Below are 16,187 nucleotides of genomic sequence, written 5' to 3' on the forward strand. Positions count from 1 at the left end.
GCATCAGAACTCTGCTTGTGGCAATTATATTTCCAGAGTCCTTCTTTCCATTAGCAAAACCAAAAACAAACAAAAACAACAAACAAAAAAAGGTCAAGCATTGCTTGACTGAGGAAACTGAAACATGCTGTCCCTGGTGTCCTAAGGCTGCTTGCTCATTGCTGCTATATTAATGATACGTACTGTGCTGGTTTGACTGAAAAAGGCTTAATTTTCTTCATGCAGTTAGAAACTTGTATTTTCCATAGCTAGCACACTCATTATTTGGACTTAGTTTGAGAACAAGAGATAACACAGAGCTAATGTTTTTAATTGCTCTGGTGTGAGAGCCAAGGACACTCTGAGCTCTGCCCACAGATGTGAAGCAGCTGGGAAGTGGGGCATGGATGGGACAGAGCTTGACTGACATCCAGACTGATCAGTAAGAGTATTCCATCCCATTAGTGTCATGCTTTCTATTTAAGGAGAGTTAAGACCTTTTGGTTTGCTCTCTTATCTTTGCTCTTTTTTGTCAGAGCCAGAGAAGTTTTTGGTGCAGGACATTTAATCTGGCTTTTGCCATTTTGCAAAGGGCCTTTCTGCCCTTTTTTCTTCTCTTTTCTCTCTCTGGGGTTGACTTTGGGACCAGGTGCTCTTATCCTGGGACTGGCTGCTCAGCATGTTCATGAGGAATTGCCTTGAGTATCTTTTAGTTCTGTTTAATATATATATTTACTAGTAGTGTATTACTATTTTGTTATTTTGTTAAACTGTGTTTATCTCAATCCAAGTTTCTCTCTTTCCTTTTGATTCTTTCCCCTGTTGGGGGAGGGGGATGGCAAAGGGGGCGAGTGAGTGGCTATCGTGGTTGTATTGCTAGCTTGGATTAAACCACGACACGTACCCATAGGATACCCCATCTCAGAACACAAGAAGACATCAAGTTGAGTGCGTTCCTTACAGATACTTCTCTTCAAATGTAGAATGCGCATATACATAAACCAATGACTGATCACAGTAACTGTAGCATAAGTAATCTTTACATTCTGACTCTGGTATCTGTAGAGTAAAGTTTAGTACTTGCAATACAATGCCAGAAACTAAATGCACACCTCAAAATATACCAAAGAAAATTAAATGGGAAGATAAGCTGTTAGAAGGGGGCAAATGTTGTTAGCATTACATGAATAAAGGAAAGTATGTTGAAAAATTGAAAAAAACAGGACTCTTGTAAAGCTTTTCATTGATATGTGAATAACAGGACATACAAGTGTTATACTAAAAAAGTACCTGTAAGTTGTATTATCAGAGGATACTCTTCAGTGGCCATTATGAAGATGGATTTTAATAAAAGGTTGTATTAATATTTATACTGGAAATCTAGATGTTCGCATTGCCTCAGAAGGACTTGAGGCGATGTATCATAGGAATAATTTAATCATTGTTATTAACAGTTCTGTCTGTTCATGGGGGGCTTTTAACAACTCATTCAAACTTAGTCATTCTCTTGCATGATTAAAATAAACATGCTAAAACTTGCTTCTTATTTTTCTTTATTTGAAATTGGTCATATATTATTTCATCAATATCTCAAAACCATTTTCTGATGTATAGAGGGACATTTTTGTTTCAAAGACCTAAGTGACCAATGACTCCAAAGAAGCAGAAGTTTGCCTTTGTTGTTGTAGTGAAAATTTACTCAAGTGGCTTTAAAATCATATTGTATGCTTGTTTGAAAGTAACTTTAAAATAACAAGGTATTATTAATAGTAAAATCTTCCATGTTCTACATTTGAAGAAAAAAGAATCTTACTTTTTCATGCTGTTTTTCTATATTAAACATTGAATTATTTGTTGATCAGATGACATGGAATTCGTATACTAAAAGTAACACGATAATTCGAAGCATACCCTAGTAAACTAGAGTATGTTTATTTTTTTTTCTTTAAAATTGAAAATACCAGTCTTACAATATGGAGAAAAAATTATAACAGATAATGTTGGGTTTGTATTGCACTGGAGTAGCTAGATAATCAGCATAATAACATCGGTGTAACAGTGCGCTGTGGAAACTTCCCTTCAGTAAACAAGCCATCAAATGTGTGTGCAGGATAGTCTTAAAGGTATCAGCTGACACAGTAGACAAATTATAAGGAATTTGAGCAGCAGCAACAAAGCCTCTACATATATCACTGAGGTGCTTAATTTTGGGGCATGTTAAAACATACTTAAAGCTCCTCACAAATCATTTTAATAATAGAACACTTAAATTATGTTCTGTATGTGTCATTTTTTAAATGGATAGAACTAATAGCAATGCACATTCCATTTAAGGTTAGAGAGGTTTCATGTTGTGAATTTTAGTTCGGTACAACTATCTGGCTTCTGTTTTAATGTCTCAGAAGGCAGTGTACTGTTGCAGATCCCATGACTTTATTGGGTATTGAGGCCATGCCTCCAGTCAGTAAAGTCTTAATATTAAAGCCATGAAATCAGTCTATTACCAGCACAGGATTTTGAGCAAAACTTAGACTTTAAGTCTGTCATACATGTAACATTCATGTTCTTCAGTACTTTGTATTTCGTGTAACACTATTATTTTTGAGGCAGTGAAGAGAACACAGTGGAAAGGATGGAAGTTTGACTAATATGTGTGTATTTTATCCAAGTTACCTTTTTATTATGGAGATAAAGATACTGTAATACAAATGTGGAATGCATCAAAGATACACAATAATACCACATTTGGCAAACAGTGTAAACCTCTTGAGTGGGAGACGTGATGATATACTTTATACCTCTGATTTTTTTAAGATCTGAGGGAAGATTCCTGCATAAAGAAATTTTGAATGTATTGCTTCTTTTTTTTTTTCCCTAGGAAATACTTGTTACTGAAACGACCTAATGCTGATTACTTTGAAATGCTTTTGAGCAAAGTTCTGAACCTTAAAATCAAACTTTTGCAATATTGCAAAATTACAGGCACAAACAACCGCATTTGTGCCAGTGGTGGTTTTGTTCATTGTACAAAACACATTCAGTAGAATGCTTTCTCTAAGCCATGTTTTCATGTGCAGAAAACCTGCATGAAATTCAAGTTCTTACGCATGTACTTGATTACTTCTGTATTAGAAATGTATGACACCTGTGAAATTTGAAATTCTAGTGTGTTTAAGAGAATTTACAAGCAATAAGCGGGGAATCTGTTTTGTGTAAACTGGTACCACAAACTCATTTTGAATAAAAGTAGATCCTTCGGGCCACATAATTTTTTTTTTAATTTTAATTTTAATAATTTCAAATATACTAAAAGGACAGAGTTTACACTGACACTTTTATTGTCTTGGATGACATAATTTATAGATATTTCCTGGTTTAATACCACATACAAGTTTCATATTTGATGAATAGAAAGCTTTTACTTAATATGTTCCGATACATCAGTGCCAGATGAATATTCCTTTGAAAATTTCTATGACTCATTAAGGCAACAACTTGAAATTAAATAAAAACCATTTTGCATACAAATTCCCTTCCATCTCCAACAGGACTATTGCACACAATTTTCAGTATTCTGGGTATCTGTATGGTGGTGTGGTCTATTCAGTAAACTTTCTTTCTAACTGAAGAAATGCTTTTGTTTTACTGAACATGAAACAGTGAGACATGATTGGGATCTACAATACCGGAGGGACCCTTTTTCAGCTTAAAACCAAACCAACTGCAACAAGATTGCACGTGGTGTATAGCTCAGAGCTGTTGAAAAATATAGCCATTGCTGGTTCATATTAGCTTCAGCAGCTATTTCCCATCTGTAAAGACTACTGGACTTAAAATATTTTTATTAAGTATGTCATTTCAGAACAATTTCAATTTTTAATGGTTTGTTTTTATATTGCTGATGTAAGTTTGGGAAGAGAAATTATGTCCAAGGGCAAAGAAAAGACTTGGGGAAGGAAGTTTCCAAAATGTGTTGTGGCTATCTCTGGGCCCAGAATGTGTTGACAAATTGTAAGGAATTTAGCAAACAGCAAAAATTAGGAATACAAGTATAAACTGGTGTTAAGATTGAGCAATGTGCAGTGACAGAAGGAAAGGTCTGCTCTACTGGAGTGAATCTGCATCTTTCCAAACGAGGAAAGGGAATGTCCTGGTGCTGCCCTTAATTAGGATTCAACCCAGCCCTTCAGCCTCCATGGCAGCTTTGTTTGCTTAAAGCACTTTTTCCCTGACTAGGGTTATGTTTTGTCCTTCTACCAGAACAATTATATATCACTTTTTGCTCGCAGGGGTGGTGGTAGTGGTGTTTGTTTTAAAGTAGCTTGCTTGAATGAAAGGTACTGTATAGATCCGTTGCTCAGGGAACTAGTATAATGTTAGCTACACAAAAGTACAGCTGTCCCATCAAACTCTGACTGTGATGAGAGATTTTACCAATGAAGGAAGGTATTTCTGAGTGTGTGAAGCTATATCCTTCATGTAAAGTAGCTTCATATCCCTTGTTCTGCAGGATAGAGATGAAAATCTGAATGAATCCATTTCACAGTACTTAGAGCTGTATATCCTGTCACAGAAAGGCGGGTTTATTTTGCAGGTAGACATAAGAAGCTGATTAAAGCGTGAAAAATGGCAGCTGCTCATGGATCTTGGTAGAAAGACTAAGGAAAAATAGAAATCGTGTAGACTGCTGCAGAATTATAAATTGTGGAGTGTTAGGATGAAGTAAAGCCAATGTCTTAAAAATAATATAGCAGTATAGCGCTAGTAGTTTGTAGGAGTGCTGTATGAGGGGAAATTGTGAAAGGATTTTTACAAATAAAGGTGAACTTTTTACTGGTGCAAAGGAAGTGTTTGCTTTAAAGCATTAGCTAGTTCAGTACTTGATGAGGAAAGTGCCAGAATTGAGGCTTGAGAAGACAAATTCTTATGTAACAATCTACTAAAATAATCCTGATTTTCATATCTTTGAAGTGTAGTTTTCTTTGTCAAGGGTGCAATTAATGACACTTTGAAAACAGTGGGAAGTGTTTTCGAACTAAGGATGTTGCTGCACATCTATTTGCAAAATCTAAAGTCTTTTTGATTTCTTCTCATCCCAATGTCTTTGTTGTAATGAAGAAAGAACAATTTAACAAACTGAGAACTTGCAGCAGATAATATGGTGGAAATATTTATTTTTCATTTGTGTTTCTCAATGATAGCTCTGAGGACCAAAAACCTTCGCATGTGCTAATAAGTTTTCTCAGCAGGCCTACATGTATAAATATAAAGAATTTCCTTTCCTGTTTTTCCCCAGAGCTGGGTACAAGGAGAGTGATAAAGAGATGGAAGAGATTTGCCCTTTCCATGGGGAAGTTGAAGTAGCTTAGTGTAGAGTGCAGAGAAGGAAGAAATAAGAGATTCTTCATATAAGAAGTACTTCCTAAAGCAGTGTTCACCTTAATGGTGTGTGGTTTATACATCATCCTTAATATCTAGGCTATAGATAGTCACAGACTAATAATTACTGCAGTTTGAATGACAGCAACTGAGACTTTTAAAAAAAATATTGTCATATTTTTTCGGTCACTTTTATGATACGAATAAAAGAACAGATTTTCCATCTTACATAGAAAATAATGTACTACAGCCTTTTATCCCAGAACTGACCTATTAATGCAACAGATAATGCAATATAATATTATTTTTCTTAAAATATTTTTTAACTTGTATATGACTTGATATCAGAATTAATTTAAATCCTGTTGGAGTGCAAAAGAAAAAGAAAAGGTGAAGAAAAGTTTGAAATTTATGTGAAGCCAGGGCACTTTTTAAAAAATAATTATCAATAAAGATAACTCTCTTGCAATCTTAAGATATGATTACACTTAGCAGTTTTGACATGACTGATTAAAGTAATTCTGTAAATTCAATTTTATTGAATTTATGCTAGATTAGTTTAAAGGCATTTATGGGAACTTTGACAAGCAGTTAGTATTTATTGACTTTACTGATTTTAGGTTGGCTTATGATAGACTTAGGTGTGGAAAATCTGAAACAGTCCCATTAGCTTTGTACTGCTGTTCGTGGACTGTACTTCAGGGCAGGCAATTGCTGTCAGGATCTGAGCATCCAACCTCAAACTTCTCAGAGTAGGAGATGGGAGAATGTCTCAGAAGAAGTACTTTTAAGCTTCTATGGTGCCTTGACTGAAATCAGAAGTTTATTCTGCCATTGATGTAGAGGGGCCGTATTTCATGCCAACGATTAGGGAAGTTCTGAAGCACATGATGTAAAATGAAGATTCTTCCCGTAATGCCAGAAGAAGGGATGACACAATGAAAAAGGATATTTGAATCACCAACTTTCCAGTGATTATTGGTCAGAAGGTCAAGACTTTGCATGTATTTACATGTGTAATGTGTACATGTGTAAACAAAGCGAAGTTGTTTTTCTTTTCCCACTAGAAACCTGGCCTGTGTATACTGGAAAATACAAAACTGATATTGGGCTGAGGGAGGGCCAGAGAGAAGGAAGAAGAGAATGAGAAGAGCAAAGCAATATGATTCTGTCTTTCAAGCAGACATGCACCTAGGTCAGCATCCTGTGGAAATCATTTAGACCTTTGGCTTCTAGTCTTAATAAAATTGAGTTTTCAATGGATTCTCTTTTCTCTAACAGTATATATTTTTTTTCGCATTGGTGATTTGAAGCATTATGTTATTAGGGGAAAAGGTAGCATAATAAATCATTCACAACTTGCAGTCTGCAGCATTGTGAAATACAGTATTGTGTAGATACTGTAAAAATATCTGGTTTTCAATGGTAGTTTTCATACTTCAGCTCACTCAGAGCTACTCATTTCTTGTAGTTTGCAATGCAGAAGCATGTAAAAACTTATTCGTATGAGTCTTGTGTAGATTATACCATAACAAAAAGTAACAAAAGGTAATGTTTTGCCTCTTTTTTTGTCGTTGTTTTTGTGGTTCTGTGTTTTGTTTTGTCTTGTTTTGGGCTGTTTTCTTTAGGATGGTGAGCCAGTTAGAGCAGGAGTAGCCATGACAGACCTTGCTACTGGGTTGTATACATACGGAGCTATTATGGCTGGTTTGCTTCAGAGGTATAAGACGGGGAAAGGACTGCACATTGACTGCAATCTCTTGTCATCTCAGGTAGGAGTTTTAAAAGAATTGCTTTTAGTTGTGTAGATGTTTGAACCTGAGAATACCATTTTGATGTAAATTAATGCAAATTAGTACAACTAATGGCAACAATAATAATGACAATAATGGCCTTAATCGCAGTTTCCTTATTCTGCCACTCTGGTAGTGACTATTTTATGTGATGTGGTTCTACTTACTACTGCATTACATTTGGTTTTCACTTTTTACAAAGGACCTCCATGTTATTTGAAAACATGGGTTAATCAAAGTTCATAATATCCCTGAGATTGTAAGTAATGGTTGTAGTAGATAATTTGAGATAGACATGCATAAATGGTGAAACCACTGTTGGAAGGGAGGCCTTTGCACTGGGTGATATAACTACCAGAGTGACTTAATTACTTATGAAAAAATCACCCAGGGTAATGAAGTATCACTCAAGTGTCAAAGTAATGAAATCCAAGAGGTCTGCCTTTTGCCTCTGGGAATTAAAGAATAATGTAAGCTTGAAGATACAGCATTTTTTTGAGGTATATGAAAGATAAATGTCATCAAAATCATGAACACAAAGATGTTTTGATCGTGAAAGGTATACTATATACCACAAACAATGAGAACTTTAAATTGTCTTTGAGCATTTAGGCACCATTGGTACGATGATTTAATTCACAGAAAGAAAGTGATGTTGGTATGAGCTGTGTGTGATGGGGTGATACATTGTCTTGCTGATGTTGATATCTGCTGGTAGCAACTGGGTATGTGGTACATAGGAATTTCTGTGTATGTTTTAGAACGTACATAAAAGCTGTATGCAGTACTAATCAAACCTACTACAATACTTCATTATTTTTGTCTTTATTAAATTGTATTATTCTTCACATTATACTTGTCAGTACATTTAAGAGATTAGAGAGTGCCCAGTGTGCAAAAAGCTGGCCCTGGTGTGAACAGGAGGTTGGACCAGATGACCTCTGAAGGTTCTTTCCCACATATAAGTGTGATAATAACGATTGAGACTAACAATTGAAGATGCTCTTGTTTTACTACCTACTGTGCTTGTTTAAATACCTACTGAAATCAGATCTGGAAGGGAGAGAAAGCCCTGGCTTAAATCAACACAGGATTTTTCATTTGTTTCAGAAGTGTTTGTAAGGACTGAAGTCTTCATCACATTTGTAAATGTTGCGTCCGTATTTGAAATATGTAATAAGCTGTTTAGAAAAATATTTTAAATGTATGTTGAGCTCTTGTTAAATATTTTGTGTATATATAGAATTATTTTTTTAAGGTATCATAGTGTTTTATATTATGGCAGCAGCTTCTTGATCTTTTTCATTTCTAATTTTATTAAAAGGATTTCCTGTAATTTATATTAATTTCCAGAGTAATTATGTTACTTTTTGATTCCTTGTTCCACTGCTTTTGGCTTTTCTTAATTGAGCTTTCTTGATGATCGTTTGATATTTTATCAAATGCTGAAAGTAAGAGTTAAAATTAAATGTTGCTATAACTCTCTTCTCTTATTTCACCTTACTTTGTCATCTCATTTGTCTTTAGAATCCTTTTCCTTGGTTAGGATAGCATTGGCTATGCACAGATGTATTCTCATATTGCAAAATGTCCATCTGAAGTCCATGTCATCATCCTTTAGGCCACTCACTGGCATATACAGGAAAGGGAATGAAGACTCAGATAGATGTTAGTGAACAAAGCATGGTATGTAGTGTTTGACTTGTGTGTGCTTAGCTGAAGAAATACTAAATGGTGAAGTGACAGTTTAGTGACTTTTTTTTTAAAAACTTTAGCTCATTCTGTGTTTGTTATCACATTATAGTTACGTAAAAGTTATGAAGAAGTAACTCCTTACATGCATGGTCTTATTGCAAAACAAATGGTGTTATTTACTTCTGTGTTGGGTAAATTACACTGAAGTTGTGTTTTGGAACAGAGTATGAGTATAAACTATTATTTAGAAAACAGCTTCTTTGTTTTAGATAACCCTATCACTTCACTCTGAATTAGTGTTGACCCAAGACTGTAACAAGAACATTTATTAAATTGGAAAAAACATTCATGGATGAGGTGCTGATGTACCAAAAATAAACTCATGTGATCAATCCTTTTTAACAGTATGTTAAAATGAAGGCAATACAAATAAGGTAACTAACAGGTGAGTCTCTCTGAGAACATCTAGTTTTCCTGGTTCATCATCTTTCTTTTTACAAAACTGATGGTTACTTTAAGGGTGAGTGTACTAAGAAAGGGTAGCACAAATCTAAAAATTAATGTAAAAAACGTAATTGCTCTTACAGTAATTCTGCTGGTAATGTTTTTTTTTTTTTTCTAAAAGGAAGTTAGATCATCACTGTGATACAATCAGGTTCTTGAAAGATCCATGCTTTCAAAGGGATTATGGGTTTACATACCAAGCTGAGATATCTAAAGCTAGTTCTTCCTCGTGTGATGAATGTTTGAAAAGAATAGCATTTTCAAGTCTCTCACGGATGCTGCCAAAACAATAAGGGATCTAAAGTTCTAGACTCTTAGTTTGTTAGGTTCTTGTTGCAGTTGATTAATGGTAGGATCTAGAGGTCAAACAGATGCATTGTGATAACTTTTCCTTCAGTGTGAGTTTCACTGGAGTGCAGTAGTTTTTGATGAGGAAAAAAGGAATCTTGTTTTCTCTGAGCGGGAAAGGAAAAAAGAAGTCAATGTTGTCTTCCTGTTAATAGTGTTAAGGTAGCTGGGACCTGTATGAAACTTTTGGGTTTTGTCAGTATTTCATGCACTGAGCTAATATAGGAGCATGTTTGCACTTTCTGTCCATCTCTTCATCTGAACTGAGAACTGTGAAGCTGGCCTATGCCTATGTCTTCATTAGGCAGCATCGATGGCTTTGACCATGTCAGAAAGGTAAACAACCAAAACAAAACCACACAACAACAACAACAACAGGTGAAAGCAGTTAAATAATTAGAAATCTCTGCAAACCACTTGGTTTATTTTATAGCAAAAACGCTAGCATACACTTGTCCATCTGTGTCTGTGCAGTCACTTTTCTGCATGCCTTATAGAAGTGTAAGAGAATGTTAGAATCTTTTTTGGGTTGGGAGGAGGGCTTGGACAATTCTTTTAATTTCCTGTGCAGATATGCTAATGACAAAGAGCGTTGAACTGAATTCAACTGCCAATGAAAATGATCTGAAGCTTGTTAAAGAAATATCCCACTAACTGGCAAGTTTGTTCAGTATTTAACTTGTCTGTGTAGAGCCAAGCAATAAGTGAAATCCTGTTCTCTAAAGATACGTTATTTTTAGAATATCTTAAAAAGACATCTTTCTTTCAAATTCTGTATATCAAATGTTTTTGCCCTATAGTTTTATAGTGGCTTGTTACTACCAAAGAGAATTTCTTGCCCCACAACAAAATAGAATTCTAAGTTTTTATTGAGAGATACGGTGACTGCTAGGATGTGGTTTTGCAGTGAGCACTAACTTTCTATATCTCTCATCTACAAACTTTTAACCCATGTCATACAATTCCTTTGAAACTTTTGGCTTTTAGATGATTTACAGTTGCCAGCTCCAGGACTTTCAGCGTCAGCATCTAAATAGTGTCCTTTAAATGATGCTAGTAAATAAGAAGGAAGTGGTCTTTGGATTTGGTTCCAATTATGCAATTGTGCCTTTTCTTCTGTTGTGGTTTTAAAAAAAATCTCTTGGAAGTTTTAATATCCTTCCTGTATTTAATTACTACCAGGCTCCATCAAATACTGTAATAAGTTGGTTTCTCTTGGATTGAAAATCTGCAAGAAATATTTTGCATTTAACATTTCTGCAATTTTGGAGTGTATTTTTTTTCCCAAATTCCACAGACAGAATAATGTGGTTAATATTGTTTGTATTATATGATTGTTCATCAGACACTTTTCTGCTTCTGATTACTATGTTTTAGTTTGTATGTGCCATAGCAAACTCAAAATCTTCTCAACATTTTGAAGTGACCCTAGAAAAACGTAGCAAATAGATACATAGATATAAATTATTTTCTGTATTCCATGTATGTGCTTCAGTTTGGCACTTAGTTTACTGAGATGATGATGAGGTTTAGAAACTATTAGTTTTTGTTTCTGCGTCTCTTTTTCCCAAGGTGATTGTGTTTAAGGCTTATCTAGTTTAAGTGCTTTTAGTGCTCTCTATTAGGACTTCCATGATATGTCTTTTACAGAGTGTGGCTGAAACTGGTAACAATTAAATACTGCCTGTAGGATAAATATGGCATCACAGGATCCCCGAGCAGTAAGTTTAGTGAGAAATATCAATCTTGGAACTCAAATACTGTTCAGGTGTTTTGACTGTATCTTGTTGCTTCTCTGCTTGCTAACTGAGAGTTGTGAGTTGACTGAATACAGAGGAAAATCTGCTCTTTCAGAGATCATTGCTGCTGGTGATTTTGGAGGCCGGCTAGGAGGGCTGTTATACAGTTGTCTTGTTTTGGGTATGGTTTGAATAAGGAGTTCTTTTTCACAAGCATCATCTTTGCAAAACATTGTATTCTTAATCTCTGTCATGATGAAAAATTGTGTATGTATTGTATGGAGACATTGTCTTTTTCACTGCATAGCTCTCATATGGAAAGATAATAAAATCTGAGTTAATGTGAACATTTCTTCAAATGTATACTGTGCATTAAACACTTTTCTTGGCTGCTATTCCTGATAATTTCCATTGAGGACATCAGTATAACTAGGAACAGAACTTATCCCTTGGGGTTTTAAGTAGCCAGAATTTTATTGAATAGACCAAAAGACTATACTAGCATGACAGTAACTCAATTTAATATTGGACTCTGTGGAATGTGTGTTGTGATTTCTAATGATTAGTTATGCAAAAAGTCAATGGTAGATCATATTCCAAATGAATCTTGGACTTATTTAGTGGCTTTCTTTACCCTGTAAACAGAGTACATACCCAGACTGCAAGGGAATTATTTCTTTAGCTGCTATCTGACAGTACATTCTGTGCCTTTTTGTCTTTGCTACTATTGTTCTTGTGCTAATGAAACTAAGCCTGAATGTGTTGCAGCTCCATTTTTCTGTGTTGAGCTACCTCTGTCATCAATTAGAGAAAGACTAGGAAAGAGATAGGAAAAATATGCCCTTTTTATACATAGGAAAAATAAAATGGCTATCTGGAGTGGATATGGAAGAGAGTTTGAAGACGAAGACATTTCTTTTAATGAGTTTATTATTTAGATGACTTTAGAATAAGAGTGTGATTCTGCAAATGGAATTGAGATGCATCCTATTTCAAATATTTTGTTCAATTGCATGGATTTGTTTCTTATATCATCCCTGTAGTGCATTAGCACATAAGTACTTAATGGGCAGCATCCAGAGATCTTTCAGTGTTACAGCTCATGCCGGGGTTGTTCGCTGAGATAATCCTGTTACGGCCAGAGGAGACTTGGCTGAGATAGTAGGGGTGGAATATTTGCATGTTTCTCATCCAGCCAAGCAGACACAGCTCATTTCTGTATGTGCCTTCCTGTATATCAAACAAAAAAATCTAAAAATCTACCTACTTGCACTGCTGCAGCACAAGCTGATGAAATACTATTATTTTTGTGGAGGGACAATTCTCCACAGGTAAGATGAAAAAGACATTGTCAGGAGCAGACAAGCACACCTTGTTTTTTCTGTGCAAGTATTAATGCTGATAAATGTGGAGACAAAAAGGTGAAGTGCTGTAAATGGTTGGGTGTATGCCTATTTTCATTGTAAATGGCACTGTTTCTAATAATAAAATAAAAAGTGAAAAGTACCTTAATACAGCTTCTTTTCCATAGAAAACTATCCTTATTACTGATGAAGTAAAACAATAAAATCTTTCATTAAATGTGTGTAGCAGCCAAATTGAAGCCTCTGGATCCTACACTATTACAAATAATAATAAAAAATTGCAAGAGTTAATTCCGATGCCCGTTGCCACAGGTAATGGATTTTCATTTGACTGAAATCCGTTTGTCTTGATTTTATTTTTATGTTTTGCTCTTTTCATTCTCAGCTGTCAAATATAGCTGCTGTTTTTAAATGCAAATTGTTCTGTGTTTTGCAAGTATGCTTGCAGTTTTTCTCATGAATAGAAGCCACTCTGAGAACTTGATTTGTGCTGTTTCCAAACAGTCAATGAAATAGAACCAGGCATCATTGCATAGAGTTAAAAACCAGATAAGTTGTAATTAATATTAAATACATAGGTTCTTGGTGGGAAAGGCTATAATTATGGAATAATATAAAAAAACGTGTTATAGTCTTAAAAAAACCCCTGTGGAATGTAGCAGAAGAAACTTTTCGTAAGTTGAATTTTGCCTGGACTTAGTAAAACTGTGTGAAAATACAGAGTGTTATGCGTTTAATATTTTGGTGGATACATATTCTTCAGAGAAGGTGGAGATTTGAGTAAATGATTGTAGAAGTGTTGTTTATAGTTAAGGTTGTCTGATGTGTCTGTTATCACAGTCTGATTTCAGTTTTTACAACTTCGCCAAAGTTTTAACTGTTTTGGCTGAATTTTCCATGTCATGGAATTGCCAAAAAGAGATTTGTTTTCAAAGCTACTATTAAAATGATTCATCTGTTTCCAGGAACAAGTTATGGGAAAATACGTTGATGGGCTTTCCACCCCCCCCTTTAGAAACTCAGTGCCTTCATTCTTGGGAGTGGAAACTTGAAATCTGGCAGATGAATTACCCTTGTTTCAGGGAAGTGTCTTTTGAAAGGAACTCAGGGTGGCCGAAGGTGAAATGTGTATGACATCTGATGTGCATGAAACCTGGTAGGGCTCTCTATGAGATTCAGTGGAGCGTTTGGGCTGTGTATTCCCAAATATGTTAAAAGTAAATATTCAGTAAGTACTTAATAATTAAATGAGTCAGAAGTTCAATAGAAAAATCGTATAGGATCATATGAGTAAGGTTGGTATGTAAGTGCACCAAGGTCTTACACAGAGTATACAGACTAACTTTGGAGGTCGTTTTTTTTTTGTTTGTTTGTTTTAAATGTGGTTATTCTGTTTAATAGGTTGTTGGATTTTTTTCTTTTGTAAAGTGATAGATTCCTTAGAGCTGTTCCTGTGCTATTATGAAGCTGAAACAGGAAATTTTCCAGTGGTTGTATTATAGTAGTATTTTTTTTACGCTTTCAGAAAATCTTTATTAGTATTTTATTTTAATCAAGAAAATGTAATTTATTCTTAATTTTAAAATGCTGCTTTCTTCGACCAGAGCTCACTTAATTTATTTTTTTTTTTTCTCCTTCACACCAGTGCTGTCTAATGGATTCTATGGTCAGGAGTTTTATTTCTGATCCTTCACCTAAAATGCATCTGAATGTCTTTACTGGTGGTGGTGGTGTTGTTTTGTGTTTTTTTTTGTTGTTTGTTAGTTTGTTTTTTAAGCGGATACTAAAGAGATACAGAAGTCCATTTAATATTTACTTTATCTTGGAACTCTGTGCAGAATAATATATGTTTTTGAAATTTCGAGTCCTACATCTGTTAGTTGCGTCAATCTTTGCTGTTGTTAATACTAACTGAATCTTAGTCAGGAGGTGATCTGCATGTTGTGGCAAGCACAGAAGCATTCATTCTGGTCTGCTGTAGGCTCTAAATAGTTCATTAAAAAATTCATTTGTACATCAGTTCTTTTTTGTTGCTGTTATATTTCACTGAACTCAGCAGTTCTCTGCTACACAAATGCCTTGCGTTTTTAAAGATACACCAGTTTCTCTATATTTATGTAGTCTAAACTTTTTTTAATACAGCAAGAGTTGTTTTCAGCCATAATTTTCACATGAAAATATTTACACAATTGTGCACTTTAAAGTCTGTTTTGTTCTCTTTAGCTTTCTTCTGCTCTGGGAATCCATGTCCAAAAGAGCATCTTCAAATATGTTACTTTTGTTTTGCTCATTGCCTGTATTTTTTATTGTTTCTAGTTTATTGCACACAATGCTGTGACTGTGATTTGTCGTGTGATATTTGATCAAGCGTCTGACTTTGATCAGCAAGTCTCACAAGCTGCATGTCGGTACTGGTACCGAGTGTGATACCAGCTTAAGTGTCTGGTTGGAAGGCCCTAAAGCAGTACCTAATATGAGACCTGTTCTAAAATTGTGGTTATTTCTTATGAAGGATTTGATTTTATCTTTCCAGGATTGTATTTGTGGCTGGGATTATACCATTTGCTGATGCTTCAGATGCCAGGAGTTTTCTTTTGAGAGGGTGAATTCATGAGCACTTCCTGAAGGTTCACATTAAAAGAAATCAGTGTCACTGGGAAGAAAATACTTTTTACTCAGAGCACAGTGTTCATATCATGACCACATTTTCTAAAGGGGGTGTAGACTCTTTAATAGTGAGCCTTGGCTGATGTGATAGTAGTCTTACTTTTTTAGTTAGCTTTTGCAGACCCTCGTCAAAGTAATTGATGGAATTTGCTGGTCTGCAAAGAACTGTTCGAAAGCAGCTACAGTCCTGCTGGCTCTTGAAGGGGAGGGAAAAACTGATGTGAATGAGGGCTTATGGGACAACAGTTGTGAAATAAGGAGAAGGTCAGACCTGCTGCCTTGCACAGATGTAGGGACACCACTGATGAATTTGTAAAATCTTGCTTGTAAAATGGGCAGCAGCTTTGCTGTGTGCTTGTGGGTGGGGATGTCTACCCAGCCTGCCGGTGTTAGGCACTCAAGCTGATTTTTAGCTCCTGCAGAATAATCTACTCCAGGCTAGATGGGAGGCCTTTATGTGCCCAGGCATAAGGTGGTGTTTGTTGGCAGCTCCTAGGAAGGCTGTGCCTTCTGCTGGGCCCTCGTGGAATGAGCTGCCTTGAACTGAGGCAGCTTTGTTGCCCTGTGCAAGGCCGTGGGTCCTGCTGCCCAGTTCATTCTTGCAGGAATTTGAAACACAGGTGCCTGTCTAAAAACTGGTAAAACAGGCACTGTTCATTGTGGCCTGTCCTGAACCAGCTGGGCCAATGCTTAGGATGTAACATAAAACATGTGTCCAC

At 35.6% G+C, this 16,187-nt stretch overlaps 1 protein-coding gene across 1 annotated transcript in view; it reads left to right on the forward strand.

Moving 5' to 3' along the window:
- SUGCT (succinyl-CoA:glutarate-CoA transferase) overlaps positions 1-16,187 on the forward strand; it is a gene marked incomplete at both ends in the record, with an annotated part of 354,974 nt that overhangs the window by 43,458 nt on the left and 295,329 nt on the right. Inside the window, one exon of the mRNA XM_082046307.1 lies at positions 6,987-7,130. Within this exon, the coding sequence (XP_081902433.1) occupies positions 6,987-7,130 (144 nt within the window). The remainder of the gene's footprint in view (positions 1-6,986; positions 7,131-16,187) is intronic.

Source organism: Streptopelia decaocto (assembly GCF_964273445.1).
Source record: "Streptopelia decaocto genome assembly, chromosome: 2".
Taxonomy (NCBI): Eukaryota; Metazoa; Chordata; class Aves; order Columbiformes; family Columbidae; genus Streptopelia; species Streptopelia decaocto.